Below are 26,403 nucleotides of genomic sequence, written 5' to 3'. Positions count from 1 at the left end.
CTTAGCACCACCAGTTAAAAAAAAAAATGGGGGTTGGGGATGTAGCTCTGTGGTAGAATGCTTGCCTAGCCTGCATGAAGTCCTGGGTTCAATCCTCAGTGACAGAGCCAGTGCTGCAAAAAATGAATAAATTCAGCTTTGCAGACCACATAGTCTGGTGCAACTACATGACTTCATCATTGCAGCCTGAAAGCAGCCAAAATGTATGTAAATTAGTAGGTGTGACCAGAACTGGTCTACCAGCCCTAGTTTGCAGACTCTTGATTAAGGTCAATTGAAAAATAGGAGTGTTGCACTGGTTGAGGTGGCACACATCTGTAATCCCAGTGGCTTGGGAGGCTGAGGCAGGAGGACTGCCCATTCAAAGCCAGCTTCAGCAACTTAGTGAGACTCCTTCTCTAAATAAAATACTTAACAAAGGACTGGAGATGTGACTCAGTGGTTAAATGTTCCTGGGTTCAATCACTGGTACTAAAAAAAGGGAGTGTTGCACTAGTATATTCTTATACTCATCTTCTCTTTCTGGAGAGCTCAAGGCATGCCTGCAAACTGTGCATCCAAGGCTGAAAGTGGCTTCTTCTCTCCTACTACTTGCTATAAAAAGATTCTGGGATCCAGCCTGCCCACTTTATAAGTAGGAATAAAGCAAAAATTGGACAACGTTCAGGGAGGGCTGTTTCAGCCAACTTCAGGGACAGAAATGCCAAAGGTGGAAATGTTCTTTACAGGGTCAAAACAAGTGATCTTTAATTGCTTTGACAGAGCAAGAGAGCCTACCCTTTCCCAATCCTCTACAGCTGAAGAAATAAGTAGGTAGTCCCAAGGCAAGAACCTTGTTCTTAAATTATACCTTACCAATTGCTCTGATGGATGCTGAGGTAATGATGGGTCACAGATTTCACTAGACGGCCTCATACCGTGGGCTGGAGTACAGCTGTTGCCTCCTGAACTGGCAAGAGCCTGGCTCAGGTGTGGTGAGGAGTGGTAACAGAATACAAGAGAAGGATCAGGCCTTAGCCCTCCAATGGGCCTTTCATCCCAAGAGAAGATGGTTTAGCCTGGGCATGCTCGGAAGTCACAACCCACAGGTTTACTTCCCCAGCTTTTCTAGGGTGCACACACAGTGCAAAACAAGGAAAGGGCTTGGAGTGGCCTGGAGCTAGAGTGGCTGGCAGAGGAGAGCTAGCAAGGCAGTTGTCTCTATAGCAGACAGCAGGCCCGAAACATCAGCAAGTCCTCAGGCACAGTAAGCTTCAGTGAGACACTCTCATTGGCCCCAATGAAGAGCACCCCACCACGCTGCAGGGAGATTGCAGCCTGTGCTGTGGGAGTGCTGGCTGTCACCGTTCCTTCCACCATCAGGAGGATACTGGCAGAGTCCAGTGCCAAGACCTTGTATTCAGTGACAGAGCCAGGGACCTGGGCAAGAAGAAGCAGGATAATATAGCTTAGACTCTGCACCAATCAGGTCCCAGACTCAGGACAACTTCAAGGGCAGTGAGGAACAGCCCTGCTGCCACCTCCCCTAATATTCAAGCTCTTATCAGCATGGAGGTCCCAGGTATAGAGTGGATGGGCCCTGTAACTGTCACTAGTAGGTGTGCTTGACAGAAGGGAAACCCAGCCCCAGGTATACTCCATATTGTAGTCCTTGCCAGTTCACCATCCCCTCTCCCACTTACCTCCATTTTCATAATGGTGAAGTCTGGCACAGGGGGGTCATAGATGAAGAGGTATGGGTCTTCCTGACTCTGTGTTGGGAGGAAGAGCCTGTCCTTGCTGGGGGTAGGGGTATAGCTGAGCATCTCACATAGAGTTGGCACATCGATGAACTTGGGTGTCAAGCCAGCACGCACTGTGTTGTCCGAACATGCCATACACTCCACGCAGTCTGGGGGCAGACAATTGTCATGTGCTAAGCTGATGAATTATGCCTTGGAGAAGGCTCTCTGAGGCTGGGCCTCCTAACCTGAAGTCTGTGAACCCCTTATAGAGTTAGGTAAAAATGTGTAAATACAATACTGTTTTCTGGGAGAATGAAGTTAAGATACCAGACTCCAAAAATAGGTGACAGGTCAGGAGGAGTCATATTAACCCCTAGGGGAGCCCCAAACCTCCTGACTAGTCGTACTTCTGTGACAGACTCCTAGGCATGAGTGGATGCTGCCAACAGTCAAAAATCACCTGTGAGGGGCTGTAGCTATACCTCAGTGTTAAGAGTGCTTGACTCGCACATGTGAGGCACTGGGTTCCATCCTCAGCACCACATAAAAGTAAATAAATAAATATATTGTGTCCATCTACAACTAAAAATATATATTAATCACCTTCTGAGGGGATGCATATCTTTTTTCTTGGGGGCGGGGGGAGTGTGGGGGTAACCAGGGATTGAACTCAGGGGCACTTAACCACTGAGCCACATCCCCCACCCTTTTTTGTATTTTATTTAGAGACGGTCTCACTTAGGGCTTCGCTAAGTTGCTGGGGCTGGCTTTCTTTTTTTTTTTAATATTTATTTTTTAGTTTTCGGCGGACACAACATCTTTCTTTGTATGTGGTGCTGAGGATCGAACCCGGGCCGCACGCATGCCAGGCAAGCGTGCTACCGCTTGAGCCACATCCCCAGCCCAAGGCTGGCTTTGAACTTCCTCCTGCCTAGGCCTCCTGAGCTGCTGAGATTACAGGCATACACCACTGCACCCAGCCCTGATACATATATTTTTTTTTAAATATTTTTTTAGGTGTAGATGGACACAACACAATGCCTTTATTTTTATGTGGTACTGAGGATCGAACCCTGGTGCTGCCTGTGCTAGGCGAGCACTCTACCGCTGAGCCACAATCCCAGCCCCCCTGATGCATATATTAATGTAAAAAAAAAAATCCAGGTGGCTAGGTGCAGTGGCGTATGCCTGCAATCCCAGTAACTTGGGAGGCTCAGGCAGGAAAACTGCAGGTTCAAGGACAGCATGAGCAATTTAAGAAAACCCTGTCTCAAACAACAAAAAGGGAATGTAGCTCAGTGGTAAAGCACTGAGATCAATCCCCAGTACAGTAAAAAATGGTAGACAGAATAGGCATGTAAAAGCTGGATGATGTAAGGGAGAGAAGAGCAGCCTTGTCCAATATAGCCTGGGTTCCAACTTCAGTTCCCACACTCACTGACAGGACTTAACATCAGTCTTATTACCTTCCAGGTTGGCAGAAGATCATAAACAGTGTCTACTGCTAAGCTGACATTCACCATACCTACTGGCATTTTCCCTTTCTGCCCAGGAGCTCTCAGAGATTAGAGATGGATGGACCTTAGAGAAAGTATCCATAGCCATCCTCTTTTTGTCCAGATGGGAAAACAAGGTCTACCAGGGATGGCAGTTCTGCTGAAAAGGGGCTCACCTCCCTTCACGTAGGCATGAGGCACATTGGCCTCCAGAAACATGGCCTCTCCTGGCTTCAAGGTAAGCAGGTTCAGGAAGTAGATGGCAAAACAGCCAATGTCACCTGGATACTGCTGGTGCAGCTGTAGCAGGAGCTCTCCACAGATGTCCTCCATGTTGTTTCCAGCAGACACTGGGGGTCACAGAGTAGACCAATGCTTCAGTCCCACTTAGTGTATTCTAGCCTTACTCAGGGCAAGGAGTCTTGGGGAAGAGTTCTTGCCCCATGAATGCAGAAGCTATGCTTGGGCCTGTCCTAGTCATCTCCTGCTTTTTGGGATCCAGCCTTCCTGATACTCCTGCCCACACAGATGCTCTCTCTCACACTTCAACTGTCTGCCTGGCTTACACTGACCTCTAAAAGGGCTAAAGTGTGTTCCATTCAGGATAAGATCTCTCAATCTCGACACTACTGGCATTTTGGATCCCTTGTTAAATATAGGGCTGTCCTGCTTATTGCTGCATGCATCCTTAGCCTCTACCTACAAGACACCACCATCACCCCCAATCCAGGTTCTAACAACCAGAAAAGTTTCCACACAATTGCCAAAGTTCCCCTGGTTGAGAACAGTGATCTTGGAGCTCATAATCTCGATTGGGAGATGGCTCAAAAGGGTTCCATGAAGGAGAACAAACTCTTAGGTTAGGACATTCTCTTTTTTAGTACTGAAAGCCCCATGTCTCAGAAAATCTCAGTCCCAGGAAAACTGGGATGGTTGTCTACCCAAGAGAACACAAGGTAAAATGTGCCACGGGCCAAAATGTGTCCTGGAGACTGACCAGGGAAAATGAGCTCAGTCTGGCTACAGCAGTGAGAGCAGGATTCTTGGAAGGGGCAGGCAAAGAAGTGAGGAGGGTATTTATAAATAAAGACAGAATGTGTTAAGTGCCACAGTGAAGAAATCAGCTGGTCTGGGTTGGAGGGCAGTTCAGTCTTCATAGCCTGTTGAAGTTCAGAAACAGGTCCCTGGTCTGGAGAGAGCCCAGTTTTAAAGTATGCATGTGATACATAGACTCACCGGTGCTAAGGCTATACCCAGATGTATGAACAGGGAGCTTTGAGAGTTTAGAACAGGAGCAATCTGTTGAGCTGTGAGAATAAGCAGAGAAAACACCCAAAACCACTCCCCGCAAAAAGAAAAACAAAAACTGTATGCTTCGATGAAACAAACAATGTGTGGTTCAAAGGAAGCACAGCAGGGGAAATGTGCAGAAACAGAGCCAGAAGAGAGCTCTGGGGCCACTAGAGACGGGATGGGGGCTACCACATCAGCTTATAGCTGAGAGGTTGTCTACTTTATATTTCTCTCTGCTTATATTGACTCTTCAGCCCAAAAGGTGATGACCATACCCATCAGCCATTTCCTGAACTCTCCTTAGCACAAATCAGGCACATAAGAGGTAGTTAAGAAAAAGCTAATGATTGCAAGCGCTAAACATCAGTCCTTTAGAGAGAGAGATGATCCTCTTGTCCCCTTCCTGTTTTCCAGCTCCAAACACAAGTCTATCCATGGGAAGCAGTTGCAGGATTGGGGAGAATCTGAATGCCTGGGTAGAAGGCATCAGAAAAGTCTTCAAGTCTGCCTACAATTGTCTAAAAACAACCAGTCAGAAAGCAGCACTCCACCTATGGCCTTGTTCCACAAAGACTGGGAAAGAAATGGTAGTGGCCAACAGGTCTTCTAAGTTGAGTTCTTCAGTATTCCTCTTGGGCAAAGGGGTAGAGAACCCTGTCCCCACAGCCTTGTGTCTATGTCAAGGAGCCCAGGCAAGGGCATTGCACCCATCCAGGTCTATAACTATGCCCACCTTGCTGGGAGACCCGCTTCACCAACAGGTTGAGCTGCTCTACCACCACCTTCTTCTCACTCTTCATCAGCTGAGAGAAGCAATTCCGCAAAGCAGAGGCCACGGCCTGGGCGTCGATGCTCGTGCTCTGCCTCAGCTGTGTTGATGCAGCATCCCCAATCAGGAACTGGAACTCGGGCACCTCTGAAGGAATGCCAGGACCAGGACCCGTGTCAGGATGGTAAGATGGAACCCACAGGGCTGGGGCTGTGACTTAGTGGTAGAGCACTTCCCTAGCATGTGTGAAGCATTGGGTTCCATTCTCAGCACCACATATAAATAAATGAATAAAATAAAGGTTCATCAACATCTTAAAAAATGTATTTTTTAAATTTATTTTTTAATTGCAGATGGTCATAATATCTTGATTTATTTTTATGTGGTGCTGAGGATTGAACCCAGTGCATCACGCGTGCGAAGCAAGCACTCTACCACTGAGCTATAGCCCCTGCCCCCTAAAACCATATTAAAAAAAAAAAAAAGATGGAACACACAGGAGGACTGATAGGAGGCCTCCCTGTCCCATCCCTAACTAAGGAGCCAGGCACTAAGCAAAACCTGAAGTGCAAACCAATTACTTACCAACAGCCCTCCGCAACCACACTTGGGCCTGGTCTTATTAGTCTGACCCACTGGTTCCAAAAAGTACTGCATGAGGCCAAGCAGCCCTTTAGTTCTTATGACATTGAGCCTCTGTTCTCTGTCACTGTTCCCTCTCTGGTCTGGGTTTCCCACACATCCCAGGCCCAATACTCAGGCCCTCGGCATTCTGTCCAACTTACTCTTCAGAAAGGTTAGAATCTCCTCAACTGGCCGGAAGCCACACAAGCCCTGGAAGGAGGTAAGAGCAATGGCCATCTCTGGCTTATGGTTGGCATCAGGGTAGTGCTGTGGAGCCTGGAGGTGCAGCTTCTCTGCCAGTTCCTGGGGGTGGCCAAGGGAGGAGAATGGTCAGGGAGCAGTCATCACCTAGCAGGAACATTAGTCCCACCAGCCCCTGCTCTCTACCCTTCCCAGTTGCCAGATGGCAGTGGCTTCTTACCTCTGGCAATGAACCTGGTCAAGGCATGATGCAGAAACTTGGGGTTCAGCCAATCCAAGGCAGGGCAACAGACTAAATCTGGGGGAGAGCTGGGGCAGACTTTAAGAGCCCTCACCAGTGAATTAGGAAACCCAAACAAGCTCTGACCCTAATAGGCTGTGATTTGGGGTAAATCCCTCCCTTCTCTGAGTCTTACTTTGCCTATCTAAAACTGACAAATTTGGAGACAGTTGCTTAGGCTGGGACTCAGAAGTTTGTACAGAAAACTCCATGATGGGGAAATGAGGCAACAGCTATGGTGTGTGCCCTACCCCGGAAGTTGAACTCTCTTTTTTTGTATGTGGTGCTGAGGATCGAACCCGGGCCGCACACACGCCAGGCGAGTGCGCTACCGCTTGAGCCACATCCCCAGCCCAAGGAAGTTGAACTCTCTAGAAAGCCAGTTGGGAAGATGATGATAAGACCTGGGCATGAGCTTAGAGAAACTCCTCCGGCACAGGCTGGTCAGCTATCCACTTAATATTTAGCTACTGGGTGTATCATCAGCATCTGGCCTCGAAGAGCTAATTTGGGAGTGGACACACTGGATTTAGCTCTGGGCTGAAGCCTGGTGTGGGTGAGGTAACAGTAGCAGAAAAAGCCCTTCCCTACCCTGACTGCTACACCTACTCTGTTCTGGTACCTTGTTAGGGTGTGCTTGGATAGAGAGGGCTGTTTCCACAGAAAGCACTTTGAAGAGGAAGGGCAGCTTGCCATCAAAAGTGTCCTTGACCTTTGAGCCTAGGCAGTCCTGGTTCTCAGCAATCCACTGGCCCAAGGTCTTTTGCGAGATGTGATTGTCAAGGATCTTGGCATCCCCCCGGGGGTGTGTTCCCATCCACAGCTGAAAAGACAGGAAACTTGAAAGAAGAGGAAGCAGAACCTGCACCACCCGCTGGCCTGCCACAAGTTATGCTGTGCTCCCCAAAGAGTGGCTTCCTTCTGGGACAGGTTCCAAGGTCAGGTACAAATACTCATACCATCACAGACACAAAGGGAGAGAGCAGACCCCAGAACAACCAGGAATCAGGAGACTTGGGCCTTAGTCTAGTCTGTCTCTAACCATCTATGGGTACTTCTGTTATAAATTTCTATTTCCTTCCTCTATTGTCAGAGTTCTTATCTGTCCAGAGGAGAATGACAATTGCACTGTCAAGGACACTGAAAAACCATGATTCTCAAATGGCTCTGTGAGGGGTTAATATTCATTTATTCCAGTCTCACTCAGAAGCAGGGACTAAAGCCTTCCTCAGTTTTGTCTTTTTCTCTATTAAATAGGCAGAGGATAACAGATTAATAAAAATGCAAAAAAAAAAAGGCCAAAGTTAAAAAAAAAATTATTAGCCAGGCATGGTGGTATACACTCATAATCCCAGCAACTTGGGAGGCTGAGGTAGGAGCATCACAAGTTTGAGGCCAGCCTCAGCAACTGAGTGAGACCCTGTCTCAAAACAATAAAAGGGCTGGGGGTGTAGCTCAGTGGTAAAGTTTTGGTACTTGGCTTCAATCCCCAATACCAGAAAATAAATAAATAACTTGTTGTTTATGAGGGCTAAATAAAAATTCAGCAAGCGCTGCTAATTGTGGTAGTGCAAACCTATAGTAATCTTTGTGACTCCAGAGCTGAGGCAGGAGGATCACAAGTTCAAGACCAGCCTAGGCAACTTAGTGAGACCCTGTCTCAAAATAAAAATAAAAAAGGCTGAGGATGGGGCTGGGGTTGTGGCTCAGTTGTAAAGTACTTGCCTAGCAAGTGTGAGGCACTGGGTTCAATCCTCAGCCCCACATAAAAATAAATAAATAAAATAAAGATATTGTGTCCATCTACAACTAAAAAAATATTTTTAAAAGGGGGGGGGGCTGAGGATATAGCTCCACGGTAAAGCACCCCTGGATTCAATTCCCAGTACCAAAAGATAAAAAGTTTTCAGTAAATACTAAATTGTTGGAGAAAGGAGCGTACAAGAATTCCTAGACTTTTTGTTATGGTTGGATGTGAGGTGTCACCCGAAAGCTCATGGTATGAGACAATGCAAGAAGGTTCAGAGGAGAAGTAACTAGGTTTTAAGAGTTTTAACCCAATCAGTGAAATAATCCTGATAGGGATTAACTGAGTGGTAACTGCAGGGGTAGGGTGTGGCTAGAGGAGGTGGGAATTGGGACAAGGCTTTGGGGTATATATTTGTATCTGGCAAGGAGAGATCGACCCTCCTCTCTCTCTCTGTTGTCTGATCACCAATGTGAGCTGCTTCCCTCCACCACATTCTTCTGCCATGAAGTCCTGCCTCATCTTGAGTCCCAAGGAATGGAGTCTGCTGTCTATGGATTGCAACCTCTGAAACTGTGAGTCCCCAAATAAACCTTTCCTCCTCTGCAGTTGTTCTGGTTGGGACATTTAGTCACAGCAGCGAAAAAGCTGACTAAAACACTTTTATAATAACATTTCTTTTGGTGCCAACATCTGGTCCACTGACCTACACTGATCTGAAAAACCAAGAGGGCCTCCTCATTCTTGCTACCTCACTCCTCCTGGCAGATCCACATGACTTGCTTCAGGCCCTTTAGTGTCACTTGCCGGTAAGGTACAGCCTGTGTCTCACCTCTGCATATGGTTTGTCTTCTGCGATTTGGGCCAGTGGGTCATTGCTGGCCAGCAGTCGTGCCACTTCACTGCTGGAGCCCATCTTCCCCCAGGCATAATGCTGCACCACACAGGAAAGTGGGAACACTGGAGGCACAGACAAGAGGGTCAGTGTCCACTCCACTCCTCAGACCTGGCTCTACTGTCCCGGAAACCAGGCATGAGCCAGGAGACAATAACAAGGGATGGAGTCAAACAAGGGCCTCCTGGTTGTTGGGACAGACTACACTCTTCTGAAAGCCTCGATGTTCCCTTCTGTAAGATGGATAGATAAGGATATTGTCTGCTGTGGGGCTGAGACGTACGTCCAGGTGACCTTAAGGGAGCAGGAAGTACCTAGCTCACAGCATCTGGTCTCAAGTGCCCCAAGCTCCGCTGGAGAATGGGAGGGCCTCCTCTCCTCGAGGATTGCAAACCCCATCCAGATGCTACCTCCCCTGCCTAGCGCCCACCCATCTTTTCCCGGAGCCCGAGAGGTGGGTTCGACCTGGCGGGTCATGCCGGGATTAGTCCCCAGGACGCCACTAACACCACGCTCACTGACACCAAGCCTAACGCTCACCTCGCTGACCTGCCATCTCTGCCGCCCGGGACCGGTTCTCCAGCACGTTAGCCCTTCCCGGCAGCCCTCACGGCCGGCGCACAGAGCTCCATGGGAAGTGTAGTTCCCGGAGCTGCTCCCGGCACCGGCCGCGGGGGGGCCCTTTACCACCTCGGGGCTTCAGGGCTCGCTAGCCCCCAGGCTTCCGCGGGCAGTCCAGGGTCTCGGCATTCTTTCCTTGGCCTGCAAGTATTTATTGAGAATTTGCTAAGTACCACAGAATGTTTTGAGGACTGTCAGAGAACTAGACGACACTACTCTTTGTAGAGCTTCCATTCTGAGAAGGGAGGACCCACAAGCGAGTATAATACGTAAATCATATAGTACATTGAGAGACTGTACAGGTCACAGAAAGAGGGCGGATGGGAGCAGAAAGTACTGTATGGAATTTAGAAGTCCGGGTGGGGCGGGGCACACCTGTAATCCCAGCAGCTCGGGAGGCTGAGGCAGGAGGATTGCAAATTCAAAACCAGCCTCAGCAACTTAGTGAGGCCTTGAGACCCTGTCTCAAAATGAAAAATAAGCTGGGCTGGAGATGTTGCTCAGTGGTAAAGCACTTCTGGGTTCACTCCCTGAGAATCTAAATAAATTAAGAAATAGGCCGGTAAGCCTCATCGGGAAGGTGAGATCTGAGCTCAGACTTGGAGGTGAGAAGGCAAAAGGGTTGGAGGCAGAGAAAATGCTAGAACAAAAGTACCTAGAGTGGGAACCTGGGAATGTGCCTGTCCTGATCAGGAGTAAAGAGCAAAGAAGGGGTGCAGAGTGAGCTGAACAGGGGAAGTGAGGAGGTTGGGAAGGCCATGGGCAGAGCTTCACAGGCTGTGGTGAGGACTTCAGGTTTTACATAGTTTCTCAGGGATGAGAGGGTAATTGCTGTGAAATAAGTAGGGATTAACTAATAATGGTGAGGGCAAATGCTACATGCACACCCTTCACCTCTCTGAGCTTTGGATAAATAACACTGGTGTGTTGGAAGGTCTGATGAGGTGATGTAGTCAGGGCTTTGTGCTCCCCTGGCCTTCCCTGTTCTCAGTGCCCCTTTTCCAGACTGCTACTCACAAGTTGCTCACACAGAAGTCGGGAGTCACCAAGAGATCTGTATGGGGGAGGCTGGGGCTGAGCCTTGGTTGAAGTATGATTTTGCTATATCCTGTGGAGAAAGACTCTGCCATCCTAACCTCCTTAGTCAGCAGCCTAGAAGGAGGACAGTCAAGCGCACAGCAGTCAAAGCTCTAGGAAACTAGAGGGAGAGGTTAGAGTCCTGACTCTACCCACCTCCTCCAAAACACTGATTTCTACTGTGTCCAAGAGAAAGAGGGAATGCAATTTTCTCTGTGATGTTCAACTCATGAGTGGACATCACCCTCCCCTGGAGGCCTCTGACTCAGATAATCCAGTCTGCATTTCAAAGAAACGCTTTCTCATATGCTAAGGAATAACACCATGGAAAGCACAAGAATCATGGTTTTGTTTTTGTTTTGTGGTCCTGGGTTTGATACCCAGGACCTTATACACAGTAGGTAAGCATTTACCACTAAGCTACAACCCCAGCCCAAGCACAAGAATCATGGAAATAGCTCACACAGCTCAATACCTCCTACTTTGGAATACTCCTCCTTCACTTTATCTCCATCCTCTCAGCAATACCAACTTTCTGGGATAAGAGTAAGGGACTTGTTTAAGCAGAGGGATTCTTTGTTTGTTTGTTTTGTCTTGCTACCAGGGATTGAACCCAGGGTGGCTTAGGCACATCCCCAGCACCCCCCGCCCCACCACGCATTTAAAAAGAGTTTTCTTTTAATATAGACACAATATCTTTACTTTATTTATTTAATTATTTTTTTAATGTGGTACTAAGGATAGAACCTCACATGTGCAAGGCAAGCACTCTGCCACTGAGCTATAACCCCAGCCCTTTTTAAATATATATATTTTTTTATTTAGAGACAGGATCTGGCTAAGTTGCTTAGGGCCTTGCTAAATTGATGAGGCTGGTTTTGAATTCATGATCCACCTGCCTCAGCCTTCTGAGCTGCTGGGATACAGGCATACGCCACCATGCCTGGCAGCACAGGGATTCTCGAAACATTCCCATTACCACCACCGAAGAAACCAGTTAAGAGCTGAGCTGGGCAGATGCCATGTACCTATAATCTAGTGATTTGGGAGGAGGCAGGAGTTTCAGGGCAGCCTGGAAAATTTAGCAAGACCCTGTCTCAAAATAAAAAGGGCTGGGTTGTGGCTCAATGATAGAATTCCCCTGGGTCCAATCCCCAGTACCACCAATAAAGAAAAAGAAAAAGAAAGAAAGAAACCAAAGGAGCCCTTTTCAGAAATGCAAAACCTCTTGGGGCTGGGGTTGTGGCTCAGTAGTAGAGTGCTTAGCCAGCATGTGTGAAGCACTGGGTTTTATTCTCAGCATCACATAAAAAATAAATAAATAAAGACATTATGTCCATCTATGATTAAAAACATTTTTAAAAAAGAAAGAAACCAGAGTTATAGTTACTTCCTCAGAGTATCCTTGCACAGGAAAGGAAGAACTTAGATTATTGGTCAGACAAAACCTCTACCTTATATCCTTCAATAAACACAGAAAGATTTGTCTGTAAGGGAAACTAGGGTGTCTGGAGAACTTAATACCTTCCACTCTTTGCTCTTGCAGGTCTAGCTCTTCTAGAACTGACCACATTCCATTATCTAGTGATGATCTGCTTTCCTCTTTGCTCCTGAATAAGCCTCTGATAGGGACTGGTTGACAGGGGAACCAACCAAGTGATTAGATAATTAGAAATTTCATCCCTAATCTCACAGCCTCCAGGGAGGGAATATGGGCTGAAGAGTGAGTTGATCACCAATGGTCAATGATGTAATAATCAATAATGCCTGGTAATGAAGCCTGCATAAAAACAAAAAGAAAAACACCCTGTCAGATTTGGGGAGCTTCCAGATAGCTTGAACACATATAGGTTCCTAGAGGAAGGCACTCTGCAGAGGGCATAAAAGCTCTGTGGACCTTCCCATATGTCATGCATTATTCATATCTTCCATCTAGCTGTTAGTCTGTTTCTTTTGTAATATTCTTTTTTAAATATTTTTTAAATATTTATTTCTTTTAGTTGTACACAATGCCTTTATTTTTATTTATTTATTTTTATGTGGTGCTCAGAATTGAACTCAGGGCCTTGCACGCACCAGGTGAGAGCTCTACCGCTGAGCCACAACACCAGCCCCCCAAAAAATATTTCTTTCTTTTTTAGTTGTAGGTGGACACAACATCTTTATTTTATTTTTAAAATAAAGGTGCTGAAGATTGAACCCAGTGCCTCACACATGCTAGGAAAGCACTCTACCTCTGAGCCACAACTCCAGCCCTCTTTTGTAATATTCTTTTTTTTTTTGAGAATTTTAATATTTATTTATTAGTTTTCGGTGGACACAACATCTTTGTTTGTATGTGGTGCTGAGGATCGAACCCGGGCCGCACGCATGCCAGGCGAGCGTGCTACCGCTTGAGCCACATCCCCAGCCCCGTAATATTCTTTATAATAAACTGATAAAGTGCTGGGCAGTGGTACCCACCTGTACTGCCAGCAGTTTGGGAGGCTGAGGCAGGAGGATCATGAGTTCAAAGCCAGCCTCAGCAACTTAGCAAGCCCTAAGCAACTCAGCAAGACTGTGTCTCTAAATAAAACAATAAAAAGGGCTGGGGATGTGGCTCAGTGGTTAAGCATCCCTGGGTTTAATCCCTGGTATCAAAAAACAACACAAAGAACTGATAAATGTTTCACTGAGTTCTGGGAACCACTCTAGAAAATCTGTTGAACTTAAGGAGGAGGTCCTGGGAACCCTGATTTATAGCCAGACAGAAGCACAGGTAAAACAACCTGGGATATGTGAAGTGTGAGGGGCAGTTTTGTGAACTCACCTGTGGGACTGACTTGGGAACTATCTATCTCCAGGAGGATAGTGTTGGAATTGAGTTGAATTATAGAACACTCAGTTGGTGTCCACTGGAGAATTGCTTCGTGTTTAGAGAAACAACTGCTGCATCTGATGTCAGAAGTGCTGTGTTGAATGCTGGGACATAGCTCAGTGGGGATATAGCTCAGTGGTGGGGAACCTAGCATGCACAAGGCCCTGGATTAAAAAAAAAAAAAAAAGTATTGAGTGACTTGCTGCAAGAGTAGAGGGAGAAAAAAAAAAGAGTTTTTCTGTCAATTCTCAAGACAATCCTATGAGATACATACTGTCCCTAGCACCATTTAATGGTTTGTGTGTGGGTGGTGCTGGGGACCGAATCAAGGCTCAGGGTCCTGTGCATGCTTGGCAAGCACTCTACCATTGAGTTATATTCCCAGTCCACCAGCCCCATTTTAGAGCTGAGAAAAATTGGTCTCAATAAGGTGAAGTAACTCATCCAAGGCACAGAGTTCCATGTTGCTATCTCCTTCCTTACTGAATAAATGAGACAGTGGTACATGTCTGTAATCCAGCTACCTGGGAGGCTGAGGCAGGAGCATCACAAGTTTGAGGCCAACCTAGGCAACTGAGCAAGATCCCGTCTCAAAAATAAAAGGGGGCAGGGCTGGGGTTGTGGCTCAGTGATAAAGCACTTGCTTCTCACAGTTGAGGCACTGGGTTCGATCCTCAGAACCACATAAAAATAAATAAAATAAAGGTATGTGTCCATCTACAACTAAAAAAATTAAAAAGTAAAAAATAAAAGGGGCAGAGGGTGTGGCTCAATGATAGAGTACTTGCCCAGCGTGTGCAAACTCCTAGACACAATCCCCAGTACAAAAAAAAAAAAGTAAAAAAATGAATAGTCTCTGGTTTCTCACAGGAAAGTGGACAGAGCCTAGGACAGATGGGTGGGAAGCCTCCACATTGGTTATAATCAATTTCATTCCTTCCTTACCAGCTCAGTGCTGTACTAGGTTGCAGCAGTCCAGGAGGAGGTTAGGAAAGCCTTAGGCTATATAGATTGTTCTTGTCTTAGGTCACAGATAGCAAATTTCTCTGCCTTTGGAGGGGTGGCCATAGAGACTGAAAGGTAGGCACTTTCAAAGGGGACACACATCACATCCTCCCACTTGAGGATATTTCCCAGAGAAAAGTTCAATTGAACCTTCACAGATAGTTGGGGCTTAAAGGAGAGGAAGTTGGTGAAAGAAAAATTAAATATTCACTAAATGCCTATCATGTGTTTGATACTATATTAGTGCCAAAAATACAACAGTTAGCAAAAGAGACTTCACCTCTGCCCCTGTGGAGGTTATGTCTAGTGAAAAACAAATATGCATTATATTACAATCTGCAACCAGCATTATAAAGGAAAAGTACAGAGCAATATGATAGCTTATAATGCATGATGGGTTGATCTAATCAAGAGAAGGAATACCACTTCTGAAGAAAGAGCCTGAGGCTTAGATTTGAAGAAAAATTTGAGTACCATTTCTTTTTTTGCTCTATGGAACTAGGAATTGAACCCAGGCCTCATGCATGCTAATCAAGCATTCTACGGTTGAGCTACATCTCCAGCCCTTAAAAGATTAGTTAGAGAATAATTGTGAGGTAGGATGTAAAGGCATACCAGTCAGTGCAAAGGCCCTGACACAGGAGAAAAAGACACAACCGGAGGAACTGAAAAGCTACTAGAAAGGATGGAATGCAGGAGGCTGGGCAGGAGAAAGGGTTGGGAAGGAGGATAGGTGGGAGCAGATCCTGCCATAACTTGAGGCCAAATTGAGAACTTAATCTGTACAAAAATTAAACAACAGGTTTTATGATTTTATTTCCTTTAAATAGATCTATGGAGCTGGGCATGGTGGTGCACACTTTAGTCCTAGCTATGTAAGGAGGCTGAGATGGGAGTTACCACTTGAACCCAAGAGTTAGAGATCAGCCTAATTAACATAGGGAGACCCCATTTCAAAAAAAAAAAAAAAAAAAAACTACAACAAAAAAAGATCTCTGGTTACAACATGAATAACCATAGACCAATTAGCAGCTTTGTTCTAGTCCAGGTTAAGAAATTATAGTAATTGGATTACACAGCAGAAATGAACAAAGCCAGAAAGACGGGAATAAAAAAGTTGAACTTGTGGGGAGTGAATTAGCCATCTCCTCTATGACCGAAAATCCATTACTGAACTCCCTCGTTCACTTAATAAATGCCTGATGACCAGGTTCAAATTCCCACCGTGTGGGTCAAGAAATCCTTATCCCTAAAAGGAGCTGCACAGTCCTCGTCTTTCTCTTTCTTGGAGGATTGTTCTTCAAAGGAGAACCCTTCTGCTTGACTTCTTACCCTTGTCCCCCGCCCTCGAAACTATGTAGAATTTCCAAACTTGCACTCTAGGGAAAGAAATAAGTTTCCTGTCCCACTTTTGAGAGTTTACTTTGGAAACTCAAAGTTGGAAGGTATCAGACTGAGACAGTTGGGAATGACTAGGATCCGGCCCCTGGGTCCTACTTCTTCTGTGCTACCCCAACCCTGGAAGCATCTACACAGCGAAGACGTGGATGGAAACAGAAAGCCCACCCATAGTTCTCAAGTGGGCTGGGCAGGAGGCGGAGTGGGCCTCTGTGGCGTTGCAGGGACACGCCCCCTGGGCGGGCGCTGCGCCTGCGCTAGAACGGTTGCCTCGCTCCCGGAAGTGGAGGATCTAGACAGAGCGCCGCTGGGTCTGGGTGCCCGGAGGCAGCAGCGCTCGCGGAGCTTGCCCGCTGGCCCTCGACCGCCATGTCGGCCTTCGACACCAACCCATTTGCGGACCCAGTGGACGTAAACCCCTTCCAGGTAGGACTCCCAACTTACAGATCTATCTAGAACCAAGGGCCGCCGCCCGGGCCTTTTTCGCCAGAGCCGAGAGACGTGGCGTAGGAGGGACGGGCTATTTGTCCAATGGGAGAGCGAGCTCTGAGGGAAGGCCTATCATAGCGTCTGGGGGCGGGACTAGCAGCAGGTGGAACTGCGAAAGGGGCGGGGCGCTGCAGCTTGGGAAGAGGTGGGATCTTCAAGCACCTGGGGATGTAGTCCTTCTGATTTGGCCGTTCACTGTGGAGAAGGGTACTGGAGAGGCAGTCGGACCCTTGGGGAGATGCCTTAGTGTCAGGGAGGGTAGCACAATATGACTATTACATTTCTGCAGTCTTGAAAAGACACCTGTCTTGAGTCACCTCAGGAGGTGACAGCAACATGATGAGGAACTTAGAAGCCTACGGTGATGGAGAAATGTGAGAAAACCAAAGCACTCTCCACCTCCACCACCAGCAGCTAAACTAGCATGTAAAGTATAGGAGAGTCCCTGAGGTTTATTAGGAAAAAAATAATAGGAGAGGGTAGGTAGATAGCTCAAGTTTTGTAACATTGAAGCCATTTCCAATGCCTCTCAATTTTAAAATAGCCTTAATAATTTCCACACCTTGGCTATGGGTCTAGTTTGGGGTGGGTTTTAGAGGATAGGAGAGCCCAGGAAGAGTCTTGAAGCAAAAGAATGTTGGTCTGATGGACCTAAGTGTAGGACAGGGTAATTGAGACTGTCCTATGAACTGGGCCTGACCTTTGGAACAAACAAGAAAGAAACAGTCTTCCTATCTAAAGCTGAAACCTTCCTGCTTTTGAGCAAAGCACAAGGATGTTCTTTTGCCAGTGAAAGGCTGGAACTCCTATTAGCTGAATGGCACCTGTGCCTCTTTTGTGTCTGCTCAAGAACAGTTTTAAAGAAGCCAACTTGTGCTGACTAGTGATTTATGAGCACAGATGTTTCTGCTCTGTCAGGTTGTCACTAGGCACGTTAACTCATCCTGTTTGTACTTTATTTTGGTCATTGGCAGCTTCAAAGTTTCCTGCAGTTATCAGGGAAATCTTGGAGGGGTCCTTCCTGTGACTCACAGCATAAGCTTTCCCACCTTGAATCTCTTCAAAGGTCAGAGCAAAAGAGACTTGAACTAAATTATTATATATTATCAGGAAAGTGAAAATTTTATGATTCTTTCATGGTTTCAAGGTGACTTTTAGCCGATGGAAACCCTCAAGGCATATTTTGGTAGCATGTTCCTTATAACATTGGAGAATTCTGAGCATTCCTCATGTAGCTTAATGCTTCTTGACAGAGCTCTTGCAGAGACCGTGTCTCTTATATAAGTCATCTCTATTAGTTGGGTAAGGAAAGAACATTTGCATTTTTTCCTGTCAATGCCAATTGTAACAGTTTTGCTTTAATTATAAAACTGCTGCATAATACTAGGAAGGCTCCAGTAGCTTTTTAAATGGGTGGTTTTGTTTTGTTTTTTTACTGGGGTGAGGGTTGTCCTGTCAGGATCACAATTTCTGCTGACATCAGAAGCAGTTGGCCATCCAAAGAAGCAGAGAGCTTTTCTTCACTGTTAGCAGTAGCAGGATTATTTTGACCTTTATTAATAGCTCCTTGAAAGTCTTAAACCACATCTCTGGTCCCAGAAATGATTGTGCAAACTGTGAGAGAAATAACTTCTGCATTCAAGCAAGATAGTCTGCCTATCAGACAGCCCCCGGATATAGCAGGACAGGAAGCAGCTGTTAGCATATAAACCAGCAACATCTGGTAGGGAACCTTGTATGAGAAGAAGAAAACTGGCTGGCTGTAGTACTGCTCCCCCTCATCCTGTGCTGATTTTAGTTTTTAGCATTGGGAATTGAACCCAGGGGCCTTTTACCACTGAGCTACATCCCCATCCTTTTGTTTGTTTTGTTTCTGAAACAGGATCTCCTGGGTGGATGGGATTATAGGTGTGTGCCTAATTCGTGGCTTGCAGTTGTGTAGAGAGAAAGTGCTTTGGAGCTGGGTATGATGGTGAATGCCTATAATCCCAGGGGCTGGGAGGCTGAGGCAGGAGGATTGCAAGTTCAGAACCAGCCTCAGCAACTTAGTAAGACTCTGTCTCAAAATAAGAAGAGCTGGGAATGTAGCTCAGTGGGTAAGCACCCCTGGATTCAATCCCTGGTATCAAAAATAAATAAATAAATAACCAGCTTTGGATATGCGGCCCCCAGTGTCCTCCTTGTGGTCACAGCTTTCCTCTCTTTCCTTAAGATGAAATTGTCTGCTTCCCTGACTGCCAAGGCTGGGACATTGGAAGGGTGCAGCCCTTGGGAGACTGGGTGTGAACCCAGCTTCATTTACTTAAGGTGTTGGCACAGAGCTCAGGAAAGAGCAGGTGGATAGGCGATAGACTCAGAAACTGTCACACCTAGTCAGCCTCCAGAACAGTTTTTTTTTTTTTTTCCCCTGTCTTGTCATATAATGGAGGATTGCAAAAATATACTTAGTGTTCAGAGTCCATGGTTAACTGCTAGAAATGGGAACAAGGTTAGAAATTTGTTTTAACCTTTTCAGTTTCATGATATGGAAACTAAAACATGCCAGAGTCACCAGTAAATTAGTGATGGGAAGAGGCTTAGACCTGGGCTTCATTCTGAGGACAATACTATTTTAAAGGTTTTTTGTTTTCTTTGCACCAGGGATTGATCCCAAGGGCGTTTACCCACTTATCCCCAGCCACAGCCATTTTTATTTTTTATTTTGAAATAGGGTCTTCCTAGGTTGCTTACAACCTTGCTGAGTTGCTGAGGCTGGCTTCGAACCTGCAATCCTCTTGCCTCAGTCCCTGGGATTACAGGTGTGAACCACCATACCTGATTGTTTTAAAGGTTTTTGAATCTTAGACATTAAACTGTTTTGAGGTTATTTTAGGCTAGCTAAGGAAAGAGTAACATCATTACTATTATCACCATTCTAGAAATTGGAGTACTGGTAGTGGTGAAAATAACCAATTATTATTAGCTAAGCTCTCCCCAACCCTCAGGGTGAGAGGGATGAAATAATACAGATTTATTGTGTGGGTTTTATGTGCTAGGGCACGCATGCGCACACAACACACACACACACACACACACACACACACACACGGAATTGAATCCAGAATTGTGAGTATGTTAAGCGTGTACTCTGCTAATGAGCTCAACCCTTAGTGTATCCTTTTTTTAAAAAAAAAAAAAGATGTAGTTTTTAGTTGTTGATGGACCTTTATTTTATTCATTTATTTATATGTGGTGCTGAGAATCAAACCCAGTGCCTCACACATGCCAGGCAAATGTTCCACCATTGAGCCACAACCCCAGCCCCCTTATTGTGCTTTTTTAAGGTAGTAGTTTAAACCAGTATATGTTCTGGGTAATGGTAGTTTTGAAAGGTGGTCAGATAGGTTTGGGAATCCCTACCTATTCCTTTTTTTTTTTTTTTTTCCTGGTACTGGAGATTTAACCCAGGACACTTAATCACTGAGCCACATCCCCAGAGACCTTTTTATTTTTATTTTTTATTTGAGACAGGGTTTCACTAAGCTATTTAGGGCTTTGCTAAGTTGCTGAAGCTGGCCTTGAACTTGTGTTCCTCCTGCCTCAGCCTCCCAAGTTACTGGGATTACAGGCATGTGCCATCACACCCAGCCTATTCCATCTTTCTTGAAGGTAACAAGTCTTATTTGTTTGTTAAGAAATCATAAAATAAAGAAATCTGCTCAACTTTATTTGACCCAGCATTTCTCAAGTTATTCAACTGGAACCTTGTTTCTTACTCTTGTGAAAGCCAGTGAAACTCCCAGTGCATTGTTGACTTCCTCATCCAAGTTCTTTATCAAGCCCCTATTCACACCCCATGATGTTGGCATGGGCTTTTATGACCCCTTCCTTAAGTGTGGTTATAGTTGGGATTATTAGAAAACTTCCTGCAAAGTAAAAACTATGTGTGGAAAGTCACAAGAGTGCAGCAGAGGCTTACCAAACTCCTAGGAGGAAGCAGAAAACTGCAAGCCAAGTGTTGACCATTTCACAACCTCCACTGGCACACCCCTAATGCCTCTGTTAATTATGGCATGTCTGCTTGGTACTTCTGGGTATTTGGGTTCCTGCTGTGGAAAGATTCTAGGGTGTCTGCCCCAAAAGTAAAGTTTCTCACTAAGTCTTGTCAGGTATTGAAGAAGTGGAAAGCTAAAAGGAGGCACTGTACTGTACATTTTATTTTTCGTAGTTGGTAAAAGTCAGACCACCCAGGCAAATGCCAGAGCTGCTTTCTTAGTTGGTCCTTTTGCCAGATTTTCCCAGACAGAGAACAGTGATCTCAAGAGGGGGAGTAGAAGAGGTGGTGATGCTGAACAGAGGAAGCCTTTCAGTGTTCAGAGTTGCCAAATCACAATCTCACTTTCACACATTGCCTCCTTGCAGTTAAAAGATAATCTCAGTGCTGTGATTGCTTCTCAAGGATTTGAAACATTTTTCTCCTGTGGGAGGAGAAAGTGGTGGCAGAAAAGTGATTTGGGTGTGAAGAAAGTTACATGGAGTTCCCTGCATAGACATGAGGACTTTGCCACTTCCCAGAGAGGGTTGTCCAGTTTTAACTGTAACTTTGGGAATTCTTAGAATCATGAAGTGGACCTGGTACCACTGTCCTATGGAACAGGAGCATTGTTTTAAGAAATTTGAGAGTGTCAAGGTTTTTATATCTTAGGGCTAACGCCAGAAAGCTGCCCAGATGGGAATATTCTTGCCTTTATGGTTTGCACCTGGAGCCAGGCTTGTTAGAATTTGGCTGGAGATTCAGGTGAATTTGGACTCTATACTTCTGTTAAATTTTCTCTGGAGCCACTATGTGTAGGATAATCCTATATTCAGGGAATGGTAATATTTAACCAGGACAAACGAAGGGTACTTGCCATTCATTCAGAGAATAGGGCTGTGCACATTTGCAAGGTGTGACTCAGCCAGTAAGTGCCCCTTTGAGACGCTGACACATTTGTGCAGGTCATTGAGGCCCTGCTGCTATGCAGACCAGTGCAGGAGAGCAAGGTAAATGGGCACGTGGTCATTGGTCAGATAGAGCTTCTAATCCAGCAGGAGAACCAAGAATACTCACTGATAGGACAGCACAGCATGAGTAGGATGATGTCAGTGTGCAAGAGGAACTGTGAGGAATCTTGGGAGGAAGGACAGAGCCATACAGGAATACCCTGGTATTCTGTCTCTGACCCTGTTCTCTCTACCTTCACTTACCATGACCTCAGAATAGCATTCACACACCAGTGATCCTAGATCCTGATCTCAAACTCTCTATCTTGAACTTCTAACTAGTATTTTACAGCTCCCAATTGGATCTTTCCGGCTATTTCAACCAGATATAATCCATAGGTGTCTCTAACCCGATTTAGAATCTTCTTAGATCCCCTCCCTACCTACCATACCCAGCCTGAAAAACCTGTTTTTCCTTTCCTGTCATCATTATCGTAGTTAATGGTGGCAGTGTTCACTAGTCACCCAAGCTAGCAACCCCCAGCTCCCAACTCCTTCCTTTCCCTTCCCTTCTTGCCCTGCAGTCCTTCCATTTCCCCACCAACCTAGAGTTGCCAAACTGTGGCATCAACCTGAGAAGGTCTCTGGAGTTCTTCCTTCCTTCTCCATCCCTAGCTGCCACTTCTTAGTTCAGTCCTCAGTGTCTCCCATGTTGATGGTCTTGTTCCAGCCAGAGCTCCAGCCATCATCCTTCCGGCATATTCACGTTCCTCACTGCTGCCAGATCATGGCATACCCTGCTCACACATCTCTGGTTGTTACCTATTACCTATAAGGTCAAGTCCAAACTCTTTCACCCTGGCCTTGCCCTTGTGAGTCTGGTTTCCTGATACTCCTGGCTTCTCTCCACATACCCCACTCCACAGCCTCCATAACCACCTCCTATTTCCTGAACACTTGCAAGCTTTTTTTTTTTTTTTTTTGGGGGGGGGGGTGGTGCTGGGTATTGAACTCAGGAGCACTCTACCACTGAGATACTTCCCCAGCCCTTCTTAATTTTTATTATGAGATAGGGTCTTCCTAATTTGCTGAGGCTTGAACTTGGGGATCTTTCTGCCTCAGCCTCTGGAGTCTCTGAGCCAGCGTCAGTCAGCCCAGTATGTGTGATGGGGTGGGATTGAACCCAGGGGTACTCTATCATCACTAAGCTACATTCCAGCAACCACCCTCCTTTTTTTTTCTTTTTTGGTATTGGAGATTGAACTCAGGGGCACTTGACCCCTGAGCCATATCCCCAGCCCTTTTTAAAATATATTTTATGTTGAGACAGGGTCTCACTGAGTTGCTAAGCACCTCGCTTTTGCTGAAGCTGGCTTTGAACTCTTGATCCTCCTGTCTCAGCCTCCCAAGCCATTGGGATTACAGGTGTGTGCCACCACACCTGGCCCAGCCCTTTTTTATTTTGAGACAGAGTTTCACTAAGTTGCTTAGGACCTTGCTAAGTACTGAGGCTGGCCTTGAACTTGCTATCCTCCTGCCTCAGCCTCCTGAATCACTGGAATTATAGGCATGCACCCCCCACCACCACCATTGTGTTTGTGTTTTTAAGGTAAAAATAACATGATCACATTATAGAAAATTTAGAAAACTGAAATGAAGGCATCCATGTTTCTACCAGTCTTTTGCAGCCATTGTTATTTTGATGTGTATTCCTGCCAATCATTTTCATATGATTATTTTGAAAAAACTGTATTTTAGCATTTATATAACAGAGCCTTTTCTGTATTATTATGCTGTCTGCATAGCTGTGATTTTTTCTGGCTGTTCAGGCCTTCGAGGGGATGTGCACCAAAACACACTTGTGCTTTGTGTCATTAGATATTTGTCTTGCTTTTTTCCCCTCCTTTTGTAAATCCTGGTGCAATGAACATTTCCGTAAATACAAGTTTGGTTTTTTTGTTTGTTTGTTTGTTTACATGTTTTTGTCATATTTCCTTAGATAGATTCTCAGGTTCCTGGTGAGAGAGCTCGAAGAGTACTTGCGGCTCTTTGTGCCCAGGACCCAGCCAACTCCACTGGGGACAATTTTTATCATTCTGTGACACTTTCTTATTCTGTGACACTAAGCCTCATCTCAAGCAAGTAGGACTTCACCAAGGTTGGTGACTCTGCCTCCTAGAAGGAAAGACTGAGTTTTTTAATCTGTGAGATATTTCTTAATTGTATTTATTTATTTTTAAAATATTTTATTTACATTTTAGTTTTTGGCAGAGACAACATCTTTGTTTGTATGTGGTGCTAAGGATTGAACCTGGGCCGCACCCATGCCACGGGAGCGCACTACCACTTGAGCCACATCCCCAGCCCCAAATTGTGTTTATTTGAAATCAGCCTCATACTGGGCGCTTGGGTAGAGTGTAACATGGGAAAACGGGGAAAAGTAAGTGGGCTCAGGCCCACATAGAACCTGTGAAATGAATGGAAGGAGATTTGCAAACCAAGGAAAACAAGTGTTTCATGACCCTCAGGAGCAGAGCCCCTCCTCCCCTCTTCTTCTAGTGTCCTCCATTTCAACTGTGTGGAAATGCTCCTCAGCCCAGGTGGAGGCCTGCCTTCCCAGGCCTTTGCTTGCCTTTTCTCCTTCTTCTGGGAATCCCACCTTTCTCAGCCCTCTGGGGTGTCTATCCTCCCTCCTGACGTTACTCTGCATCTCACTTTGGTCCCTAGCACATTCATGAGGTGTGTCCACTTGTTTCATCTATCAGACTGTGGACTCTAGAAGGGTAGGTATTGTGTCTTGATTGTCCTGGTGTGTTTCTTACACTGTCACTCTTTGCTGAGTAAAAAGAACTGAGTGTAGGAGTTTTTCCGTGTTATAAGTTCAGTAAAGGGCATTAGCCAGTCTGAGTGGCTGAGGGGGTTTTTAGATTGCTTCTCTCTCTTTTTTTTTTTTAATATTTATTTTTTTAGTTGTAATTGGATACAATATCTTTAATTAATTAATTTATTTTTATGTGGTGCTGAAGATTGAGCCCAGGGCCTTGCCCATGGTAGGTGAGCGCTCTACTGCTGAGCCACAACCCCAGTCCCAGGTTGCTTCTCTTTTATAGGTGAAACTTAGTCCTCACCATCCTTTTAAATTACCACTTGACCCACTTAAGAACTAGTTGGTACTCAGTGAGCAGGAAAGAAAGTTGATGCTGTTGGCTTCCTATTTATAACTCAGGGTGAAAGCTAATGGGGCTGGTCAAGTGTGACCCTTCCTTGAAAGACTCTCTGCGTGTGTCTTACCAAGTATGTTTCCCAAGAATCAACTCTTTGAAGTCCAGTAAGGAAACGAAGCAGAAGCCCTTGTCCATGTTCTTCTGGAGTGGGGTTCATTCATTCAGCCACACAGTGATAAAGCACCTTCCATTTGCCAAGTGTTGTATCAGGCTTGAGGAACCCTCGCTCTCTTCAGCAGTATTGTCTCATGTCCCTAGAAACAGATAGGGGTGAGTTTTTGTTTTTTGGTTTTTTTTTTTTTTGAGAGAGAGAGAGAGAGAGAGAGTTTTTTTTAATATTTATTTTTTAGTTTTCAGCAGACACAACATCTTTGTTTGTATGTGGTGCTGAGGATCGAACCCGGGCCGCACGCATGCCAGGCGAGCGTGCTACCGCTTGAGCCACATCCCTAGCCCCCCTAGAAACAGATAGACTTGGGTTCAGAATCTGGTGCAGCTGCCCCTGAGATCTTAAATGAACTGCTTCCCATCTCTGGGCTTGAGCTTTTCCAGCTGCAAAATAGGAATACTCCTCCCTCATAGAGTTGTCATGAGGAGTTAAATGAGGAGATATATGGCAGACTTTCTTAGCCGGAGTCCCTCAGCTGAGCCATAGAACACAGAAGCTGACTTGAGTGACTTTTCTCATTTCTTTCCAGAATGAATATAACATGTGCATTCTAGATGCACAGGAGAGAAATCAAGTCACTATGGATAGAGAATTCCTTATGGGGCATAAGTCTCTCAAAGAACCAGGTTGAAAGAGGCTGGCAGAACCTTCTTTTCTGATGGCTTGACACAGTGGCCAGTTCTGAAGTGACTAGAATTTCACAGTAACATGGTTATATCATGAACCTGGCACATAATAGACACAGTAAATGTCAGCTTCCTCTCACAATTCCTCCACTTCCCTCCCTTTCTCACCAGACCTCAGATTCTCTTGAAGCTACCCACAGCTCTCAGGGGGAGCCCAGGTCTCCTCAGATGGAAAGTACCCATGTGTCTTACAGAGAGTTTTAGGCTTCTCTTCCCAGGCAAGTTGCCTTTGACCTTTGGGGCCTCTGATATCTACTAGACTTGCCTCCTGGAAAAAGTGGAGGCATTTTTTTCCTCAAATCTTTACTGAGTTGCTGTTCTGCCTTGGCTCCTTCACCAGGCCCCAGGGAGCAAAAAGGATAAACTAGTCCTAGATGCACTTGGCTGCACAGCATTACCAGCTTGTTAGTGGAGACAAAAATCTGTTTATGATGAGCCTTGTGAGGACCTAAGGGCCAAGCCTTTAAGATTTTAGAAAAAGGAAGGGGGATCCATATGGACGGGTAGTCACTCCCTTCATCTTTATCCTGTCCCAACATCCCCTACTGAACTGCCATTGGCATCTCAACATGGGTCTGGAGGTTGTCTATTAAACATGTACACCTTGGCCAGATATATATGTGCCAGCACTTGAAACCACTACCAGGGCTGCCCCTCTGTTCCTCTGTCCTATGGTGATTCAGACTCAATTAACCAGTTCCTTGGCTAGTGGGTCTGATTTCAGTGACTTCAGCTCACTCAGTCCACTCTGGGTTGAGTCTGAAAGGGAAACAGATACTGAGCCCCACATCTTCCTTGCAAGAAGTCTGTTAATCCTGAGAGAAAATTGCTACTAGTTGTTCAGCTAAAAAATAACCTCAGAACCAATTCCTCCAGCTCCATGTGG

At 45.7% G+C, this 26,403-nt stretch overlaps 2 protein-coding genes across 4 annotated transcripts in view; one reads left to right on the top strand and one right to left on the bottom strand.

Annotated features, from left to right (window-relative positions):
• Positions 1 to 718: 718 nt before the first annotated feature.
• Mpi (mannose phosphate isomerase) lies at positions 719 to 16,511 on the bottom strand. Of its 3 annotated transcripts, XM_071608473.1 has the most exons (10): positions 16,432 to 16,485; positions 13,537 to 13,748; positions 9,570 to 9,791; positions 8,967 to 9,094; positions 7,010 to 7,210; positions 6,068 to 6,209; positions 5,247 to 5,429; positions 3,397 to 3,570; positions 1,683 to 1,891; positions 719 to 1,419 (listed from the first exon to the last, which is right to left on the bottom strand). In XM_071608473.1, exons 3-10 carry the CDS (start codon positions 9,583 to 9,585, stop codon positions 1,201 to 1,203), a joined length of 1,272 nt encoding a protein of 423 aa, XP_071464574.1. In that variant the 5' UTR covers positions 9,586 to 9,791; positions 13,537 to 13,748; positions 16,432 to 16,485; the 3' UTR covers positions 719 to 1,200. The 3 variants fall into 3 exon arrangements, with proteins under 3 accessions (XP_071464574.1, XP_027779520.1, XP_027779529.1); XM_027923719.2 differs by lacking the exon at positions 13,537 to 13,748 and having other exon boundaries at positions 16,432 to 16,511; XM_027923728.2 differs by lacking the exons at positions 7,010 to 7,210; positions 13,537 to 13,748 and having other exon boundaries at positions 16,432 to 16,511.
• The window catches only part of Scamp2 (secretory carrier membrane protein 2), a 22,774-nt gene continuing 12,618 nt past the window's right edge, over positions 16,248 to 26,403 (top strand). Inside the window, exon 1 of the mRNA XM_027923733.2 lies at positions 16,248 to 16,413. Within this exon, the coding sequence (XP_027779534.1) occupies positions 16,357 to 16,413 (57 nt within the window). The 5' untranslated portion in view covers positions 16,248 to 16,356. The remainder of the gene's footprint in view (positions 16,414 to 26,403) is intronic.

The sequence above is a fragment of the Marmota flaviventris genome, chromosome 2 (assembly GCF_047511675.1).
Source record: "Marmota flaviventris isolate mMarFla1 chromosome 2, mMarFla1.hap1, whole genome shotgun sequence".
In the NCBI taxonomy this organism is placed as follows: domain Eukaryota; kingdom Metazoa; phylum Chordata; class Mammalia; order Rodentia; family Sciuridae; genus Marmota; species Marmota flaviventris.
Note: the sequence above shows the minus strand (reverse complement) of the source record. Positions and strands in the feature narration are given on the sequence as shown.

Bases quoted from the DNA above. Each gene is read 5' to 3' on its own strand.
- Mpi (XM_027923719.2), bottom strand. The intron at 6,210-7,009 runs GTACCAGAACAG...GGCCACCCCCAG, and splicing joins TCCAAGCACACCCTAACAAG to GAACTGGCAGAGAAGCTGCA. The intron at 1,420-1,682 runs GTAAGTGGGAGA...CTTCTTGCCCAG, and splicing joins TCACCATTATGAAAATGGAG to GTCCCTGGCTCTGTCACTGA.